The 15,680-nt window shown below is 40.3% G+C and overlaps 1 protein-coding gene across 2 annotated transcripts in view; it reads right to left on the bottom strand.

Moving 5' to 3' along the window:
• The window catches only part of me1 (malic enzyme 1, NADP(+)-dependent, cytosolic), a 92,112-nt gene that overhangs the window by 3,356 nt on the left and 73,076 nt on the right, over window positions 1-15,680 (bottom strand). For both annotated transcript variants that reach the window (XM_016523453.1, XM_016523454.1), the window contains 6 exons: window positions 8,166-8,275; window positions 3,270-3,367; window positions 2,833-2,946; window positions 849-954; window positions 618-760; window positions 363-536 (listed from right to left, as the gene is read on the bottom strand). In XM_016523453.1, coding sequence (XP_016378939.1) covers window positions 363-536; window positions 618-760; window positions 849-954; window positions 2,833-2,946; window positions 3,270-3,367; window positions 8,166-8,275 — 745 coding nt within the window. The remainder of the gene's footprint in view (window positions 1-362; window positions 537-617; window positions 761-848; window positions 955-2,832; window positions 2,947-3,269; window positions 3,368-8,165; window positions 8,276-15,680) is intronic.

Below are 15,680 nucleotides of genomic sequence, written 5' to 3' on the forward strand. Positions count from 1 at the left end.
AACCTACCTTTTTTGACAAACACCAAGGTTGTGTGGTAATTTGATTGCTGTTCGAATCCACATCTCTGAGTTTACAAGAGGGGATAAATCCAAAAGTCATTTTGTAAATAATTTTTAACCACTGTCAAGCACCGTACAGTAGCTGTTGCCCAAACAGTGTGACTGAACATGTGAAGAGCATTTCCAGGTTTGTAGGATCGCAAACTCATACCTTCACCTTGAATTTACCTTCAACCGTATGCATGAGTTTTATCACTGAGGAGCAATGCAGAATTATTTTTACAGATGTCCCCATGAGAAACATTTACCGTCCAAATAGGGCTTTAGAGACAGATTGAAAAAACCAAGTGAGATTTGATCACCTCAGCCGTAACGAGGAAAATATCCTCAGGGATGTGTCTCATTGCACAAGCGGTTACCCCCAGCCCCACTCCAGGGAACACATAAGCGTTGTTGCCCTGACCAGGGTAGAACTTTCGCCCATCGGGAAGGGTGACTGGATCAAAGGGACTGCCGCTTGCAAATATCCCCTGTCCCTGCAATATAAAACACAAAGCAAAAATGAAATGATTCACTCTCTCACATGAATGTACACATGCTACTCCTTCCAAAAGCACCTCAGTGAGTGTGTAGCACTGCTCAGCGGTACACTCTGCCTTGCTAGTGGGGTTGCTTAGAGCGAAGATAATAGGTCTCTTATTGAAGGATGACATCGCCTTGATTATCTCCTCCGTGAAAGCGCCAGCGATAGCTGCCACCCCTGAAGAGAAGAAGAGAAGGATTTGAGTACAATGGTCCTCACAGGGACCGCTGGGACAACAGCAGTGTATATTTATTTATAAATATACCAATTATAGCAGTAGGTTTCAGCTCCTTCACAACATCTTCAAGCTTCTTCATTTGAGCATGCTCATGTGCAAACCTCTCTTTCTCATGGGTGAGGTGATCCCGACCCTGAATGGGAGACAGAGAGATAACAACAGACAGAGAAAAAGAAAGATGATGAAAGCGTATCAGAAACATACCACAGCACACCTCACCGCACTTCATAATGAACACAGGTCCTCTCCACAGGGAACAAAGAGTGTAAAACCCACCAGACGACACACTTAGTATAAATGTCACTGCGTTAGATAGAGCATCAAAAATGGATACTTTATCTATACAGTGGGTACGGAAAGTATTCAGACCCCCTTAAATTTTTCACTCTTTGTTATATTGCAGCCATTTGCTAAAATCATTTAAGTTAATTTTTTTCCCTCATTAATTAATACACAGCACCCCATATTGTTTAAGGGGGTCTGAATACTTTCCGTACCCACTGTATATCTGATTTTTTTTTTTTTTACAAATTACAGCACAAGTACTAGTTAGTTAGATAAGGCGACACTTAAAATTTCTGGTTGTCAAACACGTCCATAGCTGATGTGATGAACTGCACCTTCAAGAGATGAGCTGACTTTATACAGCCACTTAATACAGTAACTACCTCAAGACCAGTGGCTTAAAAATAATCATAGAAAGGGCACACACAAAAAAAGTGAAGTTAGCACTGACAAAAGGTTTAGCACATGGTATTTTAAAGGAATCAAGTTCACACTTTCAGGGGTGGGTTAAGTGTCCAAGCCACTTTTCTTTAAAATAAAAAAATTAAAAAATAAATAAAAAAATCGCTCTTCCAAGCGTTAGAATGGGAGTAGGTGGGTGTTTTTGTTCAACAGTCCAATTGTAGTCAAATAAAGCGCATCCATAATAAAATGTGCCACACACGGCTCCGGGGGGTGAATAAAGGCCTTCTGATAGTGAATCGATGCGTTTTTGTAAGAAAAATATCCATATTTAAAATGTTACAAATACTTTTTTCTCACTTCCGCTGACTGCCATACCAGCAAGGCACGTTTTATGGATGCACTTTATTTGACTAAGTTTGTACTGTTGAACAAAAACACCCACCTATTCCCATTCTAAAGCTTGGAATAGCAAGGAAAATTTTTTAATATAACTCCGATTGGATTCGTCTGAAAGAAGGAAGTCATATACACCTAGGATGCTTTGAGGTTAAGTAAAACATAGACTAATTTTCAGTTTTGGATGAACTAACCCTTTAAAAGCAATTAGAAAAAAAAATGTGCGCACAAACTGCACATAATGTGTGCGTGTGTGCACATTTTTTTTGTACACTTAAATGCATATATTTATAAGCTCTGTTCATGGGACGTGCCCCGAATACTTTTGGTTATTTCACGCTTTACAGCATCTAAGTAAAATGATGAGGACATAGCTGCAGGCTGCAGTAGAGCAGAAAGGGACATGACATGTGAAAACTGCTGAGATCAGAGCTTCTTCATCACCATATTGACACAGAATATTGTTGTTATTCTTGGTTTTCTTTGTGCACAAAAAGTATTTTCATAGCTTCATAAAATTACAGTTGAACCACTCATGTCACATGTTTCTGGACATTGAGCGTGTCAGTTGCGTTGCTGTCTATGCAGGGTCAGAAAGCTCTCGGATTTCATAAAAACCATCTTAATTTGTGTTCTGAAGATGAATGAAGGTCTTACGGGTTTGGAAAGGCATAAGGGTGAGTAATTAATGACAGAATTTTCATTTTTTGGGTGAACTAGCCATTTAAGCTTAAAACAACAAAACCATCTATCGAACAACGTTGAATCAGTTAAAACATTTTTTTAATGAAGACCTACATTAATGTTCATGGACAATCAATTAACATCACTGAATAAGAAGTTTATTATCTCCAATACAAACCACATGGTGTGTTTAGTGTCAACACTAAATGTAAAAAAACATGGCCTTTAATGATGACCTCACCTTAACGACAAGTCCTTTAGAGTCCACCATCCAGATTTTCTTTATACACTGCTCACGAGGAAGCCCTTCTTTCTCCATCGCCATAATGATGAGCTCAGCTATGCCCATTGCAGCCTGGAAACATAAAAATGCTGTTACAGATTTACATTTCACATACACTTGAACACATCTAAAGAGATGTGAACTCTGTGAAGTTCACAGCATTTCAATAAAAATCTCACAGCTTGACCTAAATAATGAATCGTTTATGAATTCATTCCATACATCTTAAAAACACAAGAATCATTTAATACATTTGACAGACAAGATGAACCGTGGCATATTTGCGCCCATGCACTGCTGTTGTTCACTCAATATGGATTAACAACCATCAAAATACTGAATAATTGACATTTTAAACTGTGTTATTTGTGGATCTGTGCAGCAAGCACACTCACCTCCCCTGCACCCTGAAATACAATGGTATGGTTGCTCATTTTGCTCTTGGTAATGCGAAGGGCAGCCAACAGTCCTGCCACAGCCACAGCAGCAGTACCTATGGGACAGAAAACACAAATATATTTCACTCAGGTGTTAATCTTATCTCTGAGGTAAACAGAAAAACAGTTCATAAAAGGATGAGCTGAGGCTTGAGACTCAATTCCGGAAGCTCATTAATTGTAGACATAAAGGTGGAGTCAATACGGAGGTGGATTTCTGGAGGATTTGTCAAAGGAGTGAGATAAGCAGCTGTTTGTATATTCTGTCGAAGAAGAAATCCGCTCTAAATACTAAAAATCTGATTTGGGGGTGAGTCTATTAAATGTACAACAGTGTGACTGTCTTCAGAGAAGTCTAGCTTGCTTTCAATACACGGTCAATAAAATCATCATACATATGCATGAAAACAGTTGGAGAATTGTAAACTTTATTTCTGAATGGCCCATATATATATGTCACAGAACAGAAGAAGACCACAAGGTGAGTGAATAGTAAGTGAAGAGGAATCTATTGATTAAACTCAAGGAAGTTGAGGAGCGGAGAATCAGCAGGTGAGTAGCACATTAGCTGGTGAGATGAATCAACTTAGCTTGATGAGCTAACAGGAGATCTCTCTTCTTTTGCAGGAAGGTCAGAGAGGGTTCCACAGAAGACGAAGATGATCCGGATAAACTGGTAAGTATTCCGCAAACGGGTAATCAGGTGAGTCTCTTGAATTGACTTCAAGACCAGACAAAGGTTGATGAGGAGTGAAGGTGGCTTTATACTGGTCTTGATTGCTTGGTGACAGGTGCGGGGAATTAGTATTCAGGTGATTGTGATCGTGCAGGCGGAGTGCTGGAACCTGACGAGACTGGTGGTTCCCTGACAGTACCCCCTCCTCCACGGGCATGCCCTCTGGGTGCAGGTTTCTCTGGATGGAGCTGATGAAAGTCAGACAGCAGAGAGGGGTCAAGTATATCGTCTCGAGGTACCCAGGATTGTTCCTCTGGGCCAAATCCCTCCCAGTCCATCAGGTATTCGAGGCGGCCGCCTCGACGCCGGGAGTCCAGGTCGGAGTTGACACGGTAGATGGAATCCTCATCAGCGATCTCAGGAGGAGGAGGAGGCACGTCGGGCTCGTCAGGTCCTGGGGAGGAAGGAGTGACAGGGTTAGTGAAAGGCTTCAAAAGGGATACATGAAAGGTAGGTGGGTGGTAGGTCCAGCTGGTAAGTGACTTTGTTGATCTGCCTCCTGATGGTGAAGGGACAGATGAAGCAGGGACTCAGCTTACGGCAGGGCAGTTGGAGATGGATGTCCCACATCGACAGCCATACCCTGTCACCTGGTTGGTAGGGCGGTGCAGGTAGGTGACGGGCATCAGCGTGGGTCTTATGTCTCCTGACTGCCCACCGAAGAAGTTTGCTGAGTCCCAAACCCACTCGCTCTCGGAGGTTGGTAGCCGAGTACACACTGGAAGGGAGTGAGACCGGTGGAGTGCTGACGGAGTGAGTTCTGTGCATACTTGGCCCAGGGGAGGAAGCGACTCCAGCCGTGCTGGTTCTGGTGGCAGTAACTGCGAAGGTACCTCCCAATGTCTTGAATATTCTGCTCAGTCTGGCCATTGGATTGTGGGTGACATGCAGAGGTGAGACTAACGGAGACTCCTAGGAGGCGGAAGATGAATGAATGAATGAATGAATGAATGAATGAATGATGCATTTATATAGCGCTTTATTGTGTATTGTTGTACACCCAAAGAACTTTACAATCATGTGGGGGGGTGTCTCCTCAACCACCACCAGTGTGCAGCATCCACCTGGATGATGCAACGGCAGCCACAGGACAACGGCGCCAGTGCGCTCACCACACACCAGCTACAGGTGGGGAGGAGAGAGAGAGAGATAGAGCCAATCAAGTGGTAGGGGATTATTAGGAGGCCATGATTGACAAAGGCCAGGGGGGCAAGATGAGATGAACTGTGGCCCATGATCGGAGACGATGTCCTCTGGGATGCCAAAGTTTCGGAATACGTGATTGAACAACAGTTCTGCTGTTTGCAAAGAGGTCGGTAGCCCGGGGAGCGGGATTAGTTTGCAGGCCTTTGAGAACCAGTCAACCACAACCAGGACACAGGTGAGGTAGAGGTAAGGGGACCAGTTTCCCATGAGGAAGATGATGGGGTGTTTTTGATAAGGCGCAGACTGAGCAACCCTTGACGAATTGGGAGACATCCCGTGCCATGTTCGGCCACCAGTACCGGCTTTGGGGAAGCGAGAGTGTACGCTCGCTAACTGGATATCCAGAGCCCGGAGATGAATGTAGCGAGTCCAGAAGGGTAAGGCGCAGAGTGGATGGAACATAGGTTTTCCCTTCTGAACCTCCCGGTGGAGCTAGGTCTGTGAGTGTGGCTTGTCGAATGTCATCATCCAGAGTCCATTAAATCAGACTTACAACTATGGCTGGAGGGAGAATGGTTTCTGGGGTTGCATTGTCTTGAGTGGGCTGGTAGAGACGGGAGAGAGCGTCAGCACGGGAATTCTGGGTACCAGGTAGGTAGATGACGGTAAAGTTAAAGCGTGTGAAGAACAGCGCCCACCGGGCTTGTCTAGGATTCAGACGTTTAGCATCACGAAGATACTCTAGATTCCAGTGGTCAGTAATGACTTGGAATGGATGGATAGCTCCCTCCAGCCAGTGTCTCACTCCTCTAGGGCGAGCTTGATGGCCAACAACTCACGGTTCCCGATGTCATAGTTTTGTTCCGCCTGAGATAGCTTGCGTGAGAAATAGGCGGAGAAACCACCCGGAACACTTCATTCATGAACCCCTGGAAGACGGACGGTGAGTTGGCGAGCCCATACAGCATCACCCGGTATTCGTAGTGGCCAGTAGGTGTGATAAAGGCCGTCTTCCACTCGTCTCCAGGGAGAATTCGAATGAGGTTGTAGGAGCTTCGCAGGTCAAGTTTGGAGAAGATGCGAGCACCACGGAGTTACTCGACGGCAGCTGGAACCAAGGGTAATGGATATGGGTACTTTACGGTCTGTGAATTCAGGGTCCAGTAGTCAATGCATGCTCTCAGGCCTCCATCCTTCTTGCTGACAAAGAAGAAGCTTGACGCAGCTGGAGAGGTAGATGGACAGATGAAGCATTGGTGGAGAGCCTCCTTGATGTATTCCTCTATAGCAGCATGCTCTGGGATGGACAGTGGGTATACTCTACCCTTAGGAAGCTTAGCTCCAGGGTGCAGGTCGATTGCACAGTCCCATGGCCTATGTGGTGGTAGCTTAGTGGCAGCCTGCTTACTAAAGACTTCCTGGAACGCCCGGTATTCAGGTGGTATAGAGGGTTTCTCTACTGGCTCGAGGCTCTCCATGCTGGTCAAATAAATCGGGATCCGAGACCTTGTTGAGGGAGTGACTCGAGGCAGGCAGTGGTGGAGACAGTACTCACTCCATCGGAGAACCTCGTTGCTCTTCCTGTCGAGGTAAGGTGAGTGTAGGGTAAGCCACGGGCGTCCCAGGACCACATCTGCGGTAGACTTCTCCAGCACCAGAAATTATGACTTCCTTGTGCAGGCATTGGACACGGAGAGTGATGTTGGGGGAGCGGACCTGACGAGACTGGTGTTTCCCTGACAATATATTTATGGTGTTTTTTGTTAGAGACCAGTGGCCTAGACCACTGGTTCTCAACCAGGGCTCAACTTCCAAGGGGGCCACAGGATGACTTAAAAGTATTTAAATTAATAAATCATTATCAATATATAATCAATAATATCAATATACAAATTAAAATAAATTAAAATAAACACATAAAATCAAGATGTAAACTGAAAGCATATTTCCAAATCATAAATTGAAAACATATAATTCTGGAATATAGAATATAACTTCTGGAATCATAAAATGAATGGAAGTAAAATAAAATATTCAGTTAATCAGGGTAATTAATTCAATAAAAAAATGCCAGAAATATCTTAGCATACATGGAGGGGAGCCTGAATATTTTGACCTTGTAAAAAAGGTTGAGAACCACTGACATAAAACATCAAAAATGTGCAAACTGTATGTGAAATATGAAACAAGCACTGAAATGAGCACAAGAAACTCCAATATCAACAGCTTCCATATAAAATAAATTGAAAACGCCCCCTCAGCTCCACTTGCTCCACTCCAGTGGAGACATATAACTGTTAACTGTGTGAACGGTGAGATCTCAATGTGCTCCACCCAAACATTTGATTGAAACTCAATTTCAAACAGTGCGATTGTGTTCAAGTTGTTGATTGGAATGTGTCTGCAATGATTGTGTAAAAAAGGATAAAGACTGAGAGGGGAGGATGGTAGAAAAGAAAGTAAAAGAAAAAATGCACTCAACCACCCAGTCTTGCTATTGAACCATAAATACAAGATGGATTTAAGCATTAGAACGGAAAATCAGAGAGAGAGAGAGAGAGAGAGAGAGAGAGAGAAAGAGAGAGAGAGATGGTCTGAATGACTAACTTACAATAATTGATTTCTGAACTACACTATAGACTGAGAACCGGACTAATCTTAACATTATGACTCTTTTAATTGAGCTAAAGCCTAACTTATACTGTACAGGTGCATCTCAATAAATTAGAATGTCGTGGAAAAGTTCATTTATTTCAGTAATTCAACTCAAATTGTGAAACTCGTGTATTAAATAAATTCAATGCACACAGACTGAAGTAGTTTAAGTCTTTGGTTCTTTTAATTGTGATGATTTTGGCTCAGACATTCTAATTTATTGAGATGCACCTGTATGTGTTCTCTGTACTTTAATAATTTTGTTCAGGTGAAACTTAAAACTAGTGTGCGACTAAAGTCTATTTTTGTGCCCATACCTTGGATGTCGTCATTGAACGTGAGGTACTTGTTGCGGTATTTGCTCAACAGAGGGAAGGCATTGATGTTAGCAAAATCCTCAAACTGGACAAGGCAGTTCACCCCATACCTGTGCATAACAGAAAAATCAATGTATATTTCTTCAGAACACAGAAACACAACAAAACAATACATAATCTCAAAGCCATTTGTTTTGCAAATACAAAGAATCCTAACAAAATTGTCCAAATCCGTACAGGCTAGCCGAAAATCTCAAACAAACATGTACCATTTCATGTTAAGTGGCTAGTTAAATGCACTCCACTTCAGCCTGCAGAGGGGGCCATCCAACTGCTCCTCAAGCCTATCACAGATGGGGTGGTTGTGGGTGTTCAATCCTGAAGGTTTTCACAAGGTTTTCTCAGCGTGGGCCTGAGACTGTTATCGTTGCTTTGTAGTCATTTACACAGTCAAACACAACTCTCAATGGTCAGAAAAGCAAATAAACAACCCTTGTATGATCAGTTAGTAAATGATGTGGAGTACAGAGAAAAATCTTCCCAAATGACTATTCAAAATCAAACGCAATGATCTGCGCACCCACAATCGTGTCTCTCTTGAAGACAGAACTTCATAAGAAAAACTGTGGACTTTTAAATGGACTACAGCAGTAATTCAGTGGTTTCTCATGTTATTTATCCAGTCAGCAGAACAATTGGAAGAGCAGTACACAGCAACCAACTCATTCCCCAATGGGATATAGTAGAGGGCAGATACAGGCCCATCATATTTTAATGCAATATTCGATGTCCCAGACACCTAGACATTGGAAACAGGATGGGTAAACACCGCAGTGTGGCTGCATAAAGAGCTGGCCTGTCACTCAACCCAATGCAAGAGAAATAAAGATCTGCATTGCTGCCTAGAGCTGTCGTGTATACATATCACTCAAACACACACAGGGGAAAATCTCTCACTTTATTCACAATGACAGTTGTCTACTGAAGCATCCATCCGTTTCTTTATTTCCATTAACAAAATCATAAAGAGAAAACACAAAATTAAAAAAACAACAACAACAACACCATAAATGTATCGATACATGATGTGTGGGAAGTTGTTATTCAGTAATAATCTTCCCCTGTAATAGTCTGTTAAACTCATTAAGCCAAGTGAGTTGAATTTAATAACTGATTCAGTCCGATTTGTGAATGAATCATTTAGGGGTGAATTCTAATACAACAATGTAACTCACTGCTTTACTACGATGCATCATTGTAGAAATTAGTTAGTTGTGACTGTTTGTGCAGAGAAATTTCATCTTTGGTAAACTAATCCTTTAAGTAATATAAAACGGTCAGTGTTGCATGTTCAGACATGCTACAAAAACAGAAAAACGCAATAAAGTTTTCATTGTCTCCAGAGGCTTTCCAGCACCAAAGTACTCTAGGTAAACAAGGTTAACTGAGTTCAGAATCTCATCCAAAGTTTTAAGAAACCCTGTCCTGAGACCCGGCCTCAGATTGGTGCTTCTAGTCAAACTGCAGTCTAATCTCTGACATAGCTGCTTGAGGAGGAGGCAGGAAAGCAGTCAAGAGAGACTGACAGAGTAATTGCTTGTGGATTTGGAGGAGAACTTCGGCAGATATAAATAGGACGTAGAGAAAGTGAGTCATAACCCCAGCATGCTCTCTGATCTGTTGAAGTGCATCATCTGAGGAGGAAGATGAAAAATGAAATCATAACCTACTGATCTAGCGCAACGGTGGTTGTAAAAGATGTCAATATTAGCATAAGAACAAGAAAAATGTCTGTCAACTAAATACTGTTTAACATTTGAGGTGATACAGAGTGAACTATGGCTCTTAGGGTTTCATTTTGAATAAATGTGCCTGAGAGAGAGACAGAAAAAGACAGAAACAACCAACCGACAAAACAAAGCACCCGTTCGGTGGATTGTGGTCTCATTCTCACCAAAGCTTGTCTTTTTCTGGCGCCTTGTTCAATGAGATCCATAATGCACCTCTGTGTCTGTTGTAAAACAAAGAGCTGGCCGGAGATCAGCTGCACTGGTCCTCTCAACCAAAATTCAGGCCAGACAATGACTGACACATCCAAGCACACTGAGAGCTGCAGGGACTCTCTCTCTCCTCATTTGCCTTTACCTCCAGACAGGGCAGAAAGTGTTGAGTGTTGAGTGGAGCTCTTCAAGCCAATATTAAATCAACTGCAATATTAAGTAAATGCAAAATGCTCTAGGACAGCTGTGCTATGCTTTTAGGAACAGAAAAAGCATGCAAAAATCCCATTTTACACACAGGCTACTTTGCTTGAGTTCTCTATGTCAACAGATCAGCATCTGAGAATGAGGAAACTTTTTAGGATGGAATAACAACTTTTAGAAAAACTTTTCTCCAAGACCTATAGCTACTGCACTTCCTTTGACCCTTTTGGCATTCTGTTCTTTAAAAAAAGACACGAGTAAGTGGTGAACACACACCTGTGAGACTGTTGCCAGCAGAGTTGAGTCAAAATGGCAAAAATCCAAGAAAATTAAGCCTATTTTTATGCTGCTCATTAAAACAGACATTGTTTTCATGACAATAAAACAACCCTTAACTGACAAAACTGTGATGTGAAAATATCCTATTCCATGACTAATACAAAAATTATACATTGAAGTTATATAATAATTATTATAATTTTTGCATTACATTCTTATTAAAAACATAATAAGAATAACAAAATAGGTTAAAATAGATAATAAAAGTTAAAATAAATAATAAAAAAGTAAAAAATACTGTATAGAGGTAATTGCTGTAATTTAATACCTACACATAATCAATTGTGAATCAAGGAAACAGACAAATAAAAAGTATTTCTGCAGTTCATTTTTAGCCTGGACATTTGGGTCCCTATAAATGTAGGCAAAAACTGATCCTTCCAAACCCAAACAAACACATGCACACACACACACAAACTGTAACATTCAGAATGACCTATCAAACAAACAGAGCAGCCTCAGAGTAGTTCTGGCATTAATACACACACAGCATGTGTAAACTTACACACGGCCGTCTCCTCAGCTCAGACATAGAAGGATGAACACCTGTACATTTAGAGCATTCATTTATTATTTTCAAAATTCTACCATGCACCACATCTCACAATTTCCAAATCTATTTGTCAGGCATATGGAAGCTGAAGTCTGTAGCCAGCAAATTCTATACAAACCATAATACACTTCAGTCTCTGTCTAAATGATCCTAGTAAGGAAGCCCGGCTCCATCACTCTTAAAGAGGAATGCAGTAAATGCGCTCAGAGCCCATGAGAGACTGCTAAACCCATCTACACGCCATGGCTAACAAAACACAACAAGGCCCTTTGTTTCAATCAGTGATGATTTACTACGTATTTTTTTCAAACAAAAATTATTTACCTGCAGACAAAAGTGAGTCTAAGTCTATTTTGATAAAGCACTGAGATTTGATGCTAACCGGCCAAATCTCACTGCGGCACTTCAGCACAACAGGAATACAACATGGATGTTGGGAATTAAGCATTTCTCATAAAGTGGTTTGCTCAACAGAGTAGAGAAAATAGAGACGAAAAACACAGCCACTAAGTTTAGGTTCAGCGTAATCCTGCTGGGCCACACACGCTCAGGACGTTTGCGGAGATTGGGTGAAAGCATTCTGGCAGAGCAACACGTTAACAAAGATAATCTTTTGCCCGCATGTCTACCGTGCTGCCCACGGGCCTCCGCGTTAAAGGTCAAGGCAAGGCAAGGCAAGGCAAGTTTATTTGTATAGCACATTTCATACACTTATTTTTTTTTTTTTCATGCTAAGAATCCCATCCAAACACAGCTGTTCAACCAAAGACTTAAATACGTGCACACACACACACACACACACATGCAATATGAACACAATTTCTAGGATTCCAGACAGGTTTGCCCACATAATCAGGTTTAAAGTCAAACATTATCCACATTTACAGACCATCCTTTCTCATATGCAAAGGGTGAATATCGCACCTCGTGTATAAAATTTTGCATAGTTTTCATCCTAAAACTATGTGTATACACAAACTGCACAAAAGTTTTAAGGTTTATAAAACTGCATACAAGCCAAAACCTGCACAAATTTCACTTTATAATTCCCAGTTAGTGAAAGATAGTTTGTAAGACTTAAAATAAATCTTTTAAAAATCTTTTGTAACATAATAAATGTATTTACTACTTTTGAATGGTAGCATATTATTTCATTCTATATTATTTTATTCTGTAGGGTTTTTTTTGTAATTGTTTTAAGCATAAACTATAAAAATGTATGTAAATAATACACTTTATGAAAATGTAATACTTTAAAAATGTTTAGATATTTATACTGGAAACAAAACAGATTTGACATCAGAATATAACTAAAAGATCATTATTAAAAATTAAACCTGCACAGCTTACTGTTTTCGTAACAACATTACAACTAAACTTGGTCTGTTGCGTTTCTATTGTACATCATAGCTTAATAGTACTTTTTACTAAATGTATTGTAATTGTTTTATTGTTATGTTAATATGTAATTTTACTCTCTTTTAGGGTGACTATTACCATCTGTCTAGGCACTGCAGGTGAAAAATAGCCTTCTGGCTAATTCTGGCATATTGACAGAAATGTTTATTAATATGCATTGTCCCTGTAATAAATAAATAAATAAATAAATAAATAAATAAACACTTCTAAAACACAACCATATTTTTCATAATGTCAGAAATGCCCCATATCATTACTATCAGGTCAAGGTTAAGTGGTACAGGCAATACATTTGACTCATGGTGAGCATGCAGCTCTTCAGTGTTCTTCTCCAGCACACACAGGCTCCCACGGGGCCCATGGGGCTTCACAGGCTGCTCTTTCTGTTAAACACTACTTCAAACATCATTCCTCAATATCAAGCAACATTCCCCTACATCCCTGTCCTAACATGGCTTCGTAACGGTGCCCTGAGATGGCCCTTGTTACCATAGAAATAACTGGAACACCGTCACCACTAGAGCTCTGTGAAAAGTGACGAGCTCTAATGAAATAATTTGACATGGGAATTGAGCCGGGGCAAACAGAGGGGCTACAGAAGACAGATACTTTTCAGTCTGTCCTGGGAGAAGATGGAAAACAAAGTCAACCCCCCACAAACTACTTCGGCACCACAACACAAAGCCCGAGAAGCGAAAAAAAAAAATCTATTCCTGAATTAACAACATCATAAAAGAAGCATAACAACCCCCGCGAAAATAATCCCAGCATTTACTACCTAAAATGCTGCTTTTTTTTTTTGGGATGCGTGTTTTTATATGGTGTTGTACACTCTTTACCCAAATTAAAGACCTCAAAGAGAGTCTGTGTGCACTATCTGCTCTAGTTCTTCTTGTTAAAGCCATTGTGGGGCAGAAAAGTGGCCTGATGGGGATTGGTGTCATTATTCTTCATCACTTAAGTCTGGACTTACACAAAAAGGCTTGATGGGAAACAGAGCACCTGCGGGCTGTTAAACTTACAGTCTGAAAGCCTGAACCTCAATGAAATCTAATGAATTTTCATGATTTTCCTTTGTCTTTGTCTTGTCAAACTAGCATACCCTTACCAAAAAGTAGTATACTTCAAGTTTATTTGAGTAAGTATACTTAAGTAAAGTTCAAGTATATTTTTAAGTATACTTTATGTAGTAAGTATACAAATATCAGTGTACTAGTAGTATACTTGTAAGTGTACTATTTCAATACTCCTTGGGACTAAATTGGCCCACTTTCTAGTATATAAAAGTATACTTTAAGTATAACAACACGGATTCTAGGAGCACAATTATAGCTAAAATATATTTAGATATATATAAATATATTAAGTATAAGTCAAGTATACTTAAATGTCATTTTAAGTATATTTCTGAGAAGTACATAAAGCCCATTTCTGAGAAGTACATAAAAAGTAGACTAAAAGTATACTTTCCTATTTTTAGTTTAAAAGAAGTATACTAATAGCACACTTGAATAAACTTCTTTTTCGTAAGGGTAGCTATTCTGCACAAATGCTCTTTATCTCTACTCTCAATATGTAGTGAAATAAAGACAAACTTTTGCCTTTCACTGACCTCAAAAAGTACAACTGGAGTGCAATATCCCAATAAAGTGTTGGGTGCGGTTTCTTCTAAAACTCTTCAACTTTAGAACTGAGAGACGTTTAGAACTGTTCCTGTACCTCAAAGAGCAGAAAATGGTGCTAGCAATGTCAGTTCTCGCCATGTGATTCATATTTTTTACTCTTGAGCGTGAATCACCTTTGAGGTATGGATGCCACTTGGGTTTGATTCCCAATTAAAGTATAAACTAATGGTCTAAAAAGGTCTTATACCTTCAATGCAATCTAAGCTGTTTTAGATAAACGCATAAATGTATTTTAACCCTCATTCAACAAGCGAATGTTACTTTTCAGGATTTTTCCTAAAGCATTGAGCCTCTGAAATGTAAAATTATAAGGAGTTTATTAAAAATCACCAGGACTGTAATCATTTGTTCAGTCGTCAACTTATAATCATTCATTTTCCGCCAACTCTGCACTTTTGGGGAAAAGTGATGCTGTTCCCTGTAGTTTCATGTCCACCCCATTATTATAGAATCATGGCGATATTCAGCCAGCTGGAGGGAAATCAGATACTGGGGTTTTTGAGTTCTGCTTTAAATACAGCCATGTGTGGCACTATGCTCTTATGACAACCACTTTCGAACCAGGCCACACCAGCGCCTAAAGCAACCGAAAGAACTTTGACCAAGACTCTGGTTCTTAAATATTAATGGTGTTTATCAGTGCAGAACTTGCCGCTATGTTCTAGGTGGTTGCCATGCTGTTGCTAGTTGGTTGCTTTTGCTAGTTGGTTGATATTCTGGTCCCTAGATACTGTTTGTGTCCCTCCTTCAATGTAAGTCTAAGATATATATTTTTCGCATACGTCCTACGACAGTTAGCAAAAGAGAGAGAAAAGTATTTATAATGTTTTAAATATTGATATTTTCTTACAAAACGCACCAATTTGGTACAGGAGGCCTTTATTCATCCCCCGGAGCCGTGTGAGGCATGTTTTATTATGGATGGATGCGCTTTATTTGACTACTTTTGGACTGTTGAAAAAAAAAAAAACACCCGTCCAGTGCCATTCTAACACTTGAAAGAGCAAGGATAATTTTTACAGTTTTTCTGAATTGCTAAAATACTAAACCCCATTCTCTGAACCAAATTCTCACTAGCTTAAACCAATTTGTCAGATAAAGCACTATTTCTGCTAAACCTTAAACACGTTCATGCAGTTAGGCTCTATTTGCAAATCTCATGCACTCTTTTTGCAAAACTCCAAACACATTCTCATTCACTTAAAGACTTTATTTGTGCTGCAAAATGCTAAACACAAGCGGCAAAAGTTAAACACAACTAAAGCACAGTTGTCATCGTTTACACACAACGATTCAAAATTGTTCACACGTGTTT

This window comes from Sinocyclocheilus rhinocerous, unplaced genomic scaffold, assembly GCF_001515625.1.
Source record: "Sinocyclocheilus rhinocerous isolate Xijiao unplaced genomic scaffold, SAMN03320098_v1.1 scaffold300, whole genome shotgun sequence".
Taxonomy (NCBI): Eukaryota; Metazoa; Chordata; class Actinopteri; order Cypriniformes; family Cyprinidae; genus Sinocyclocheilus; species Sinocyclocheilus rhinocerous.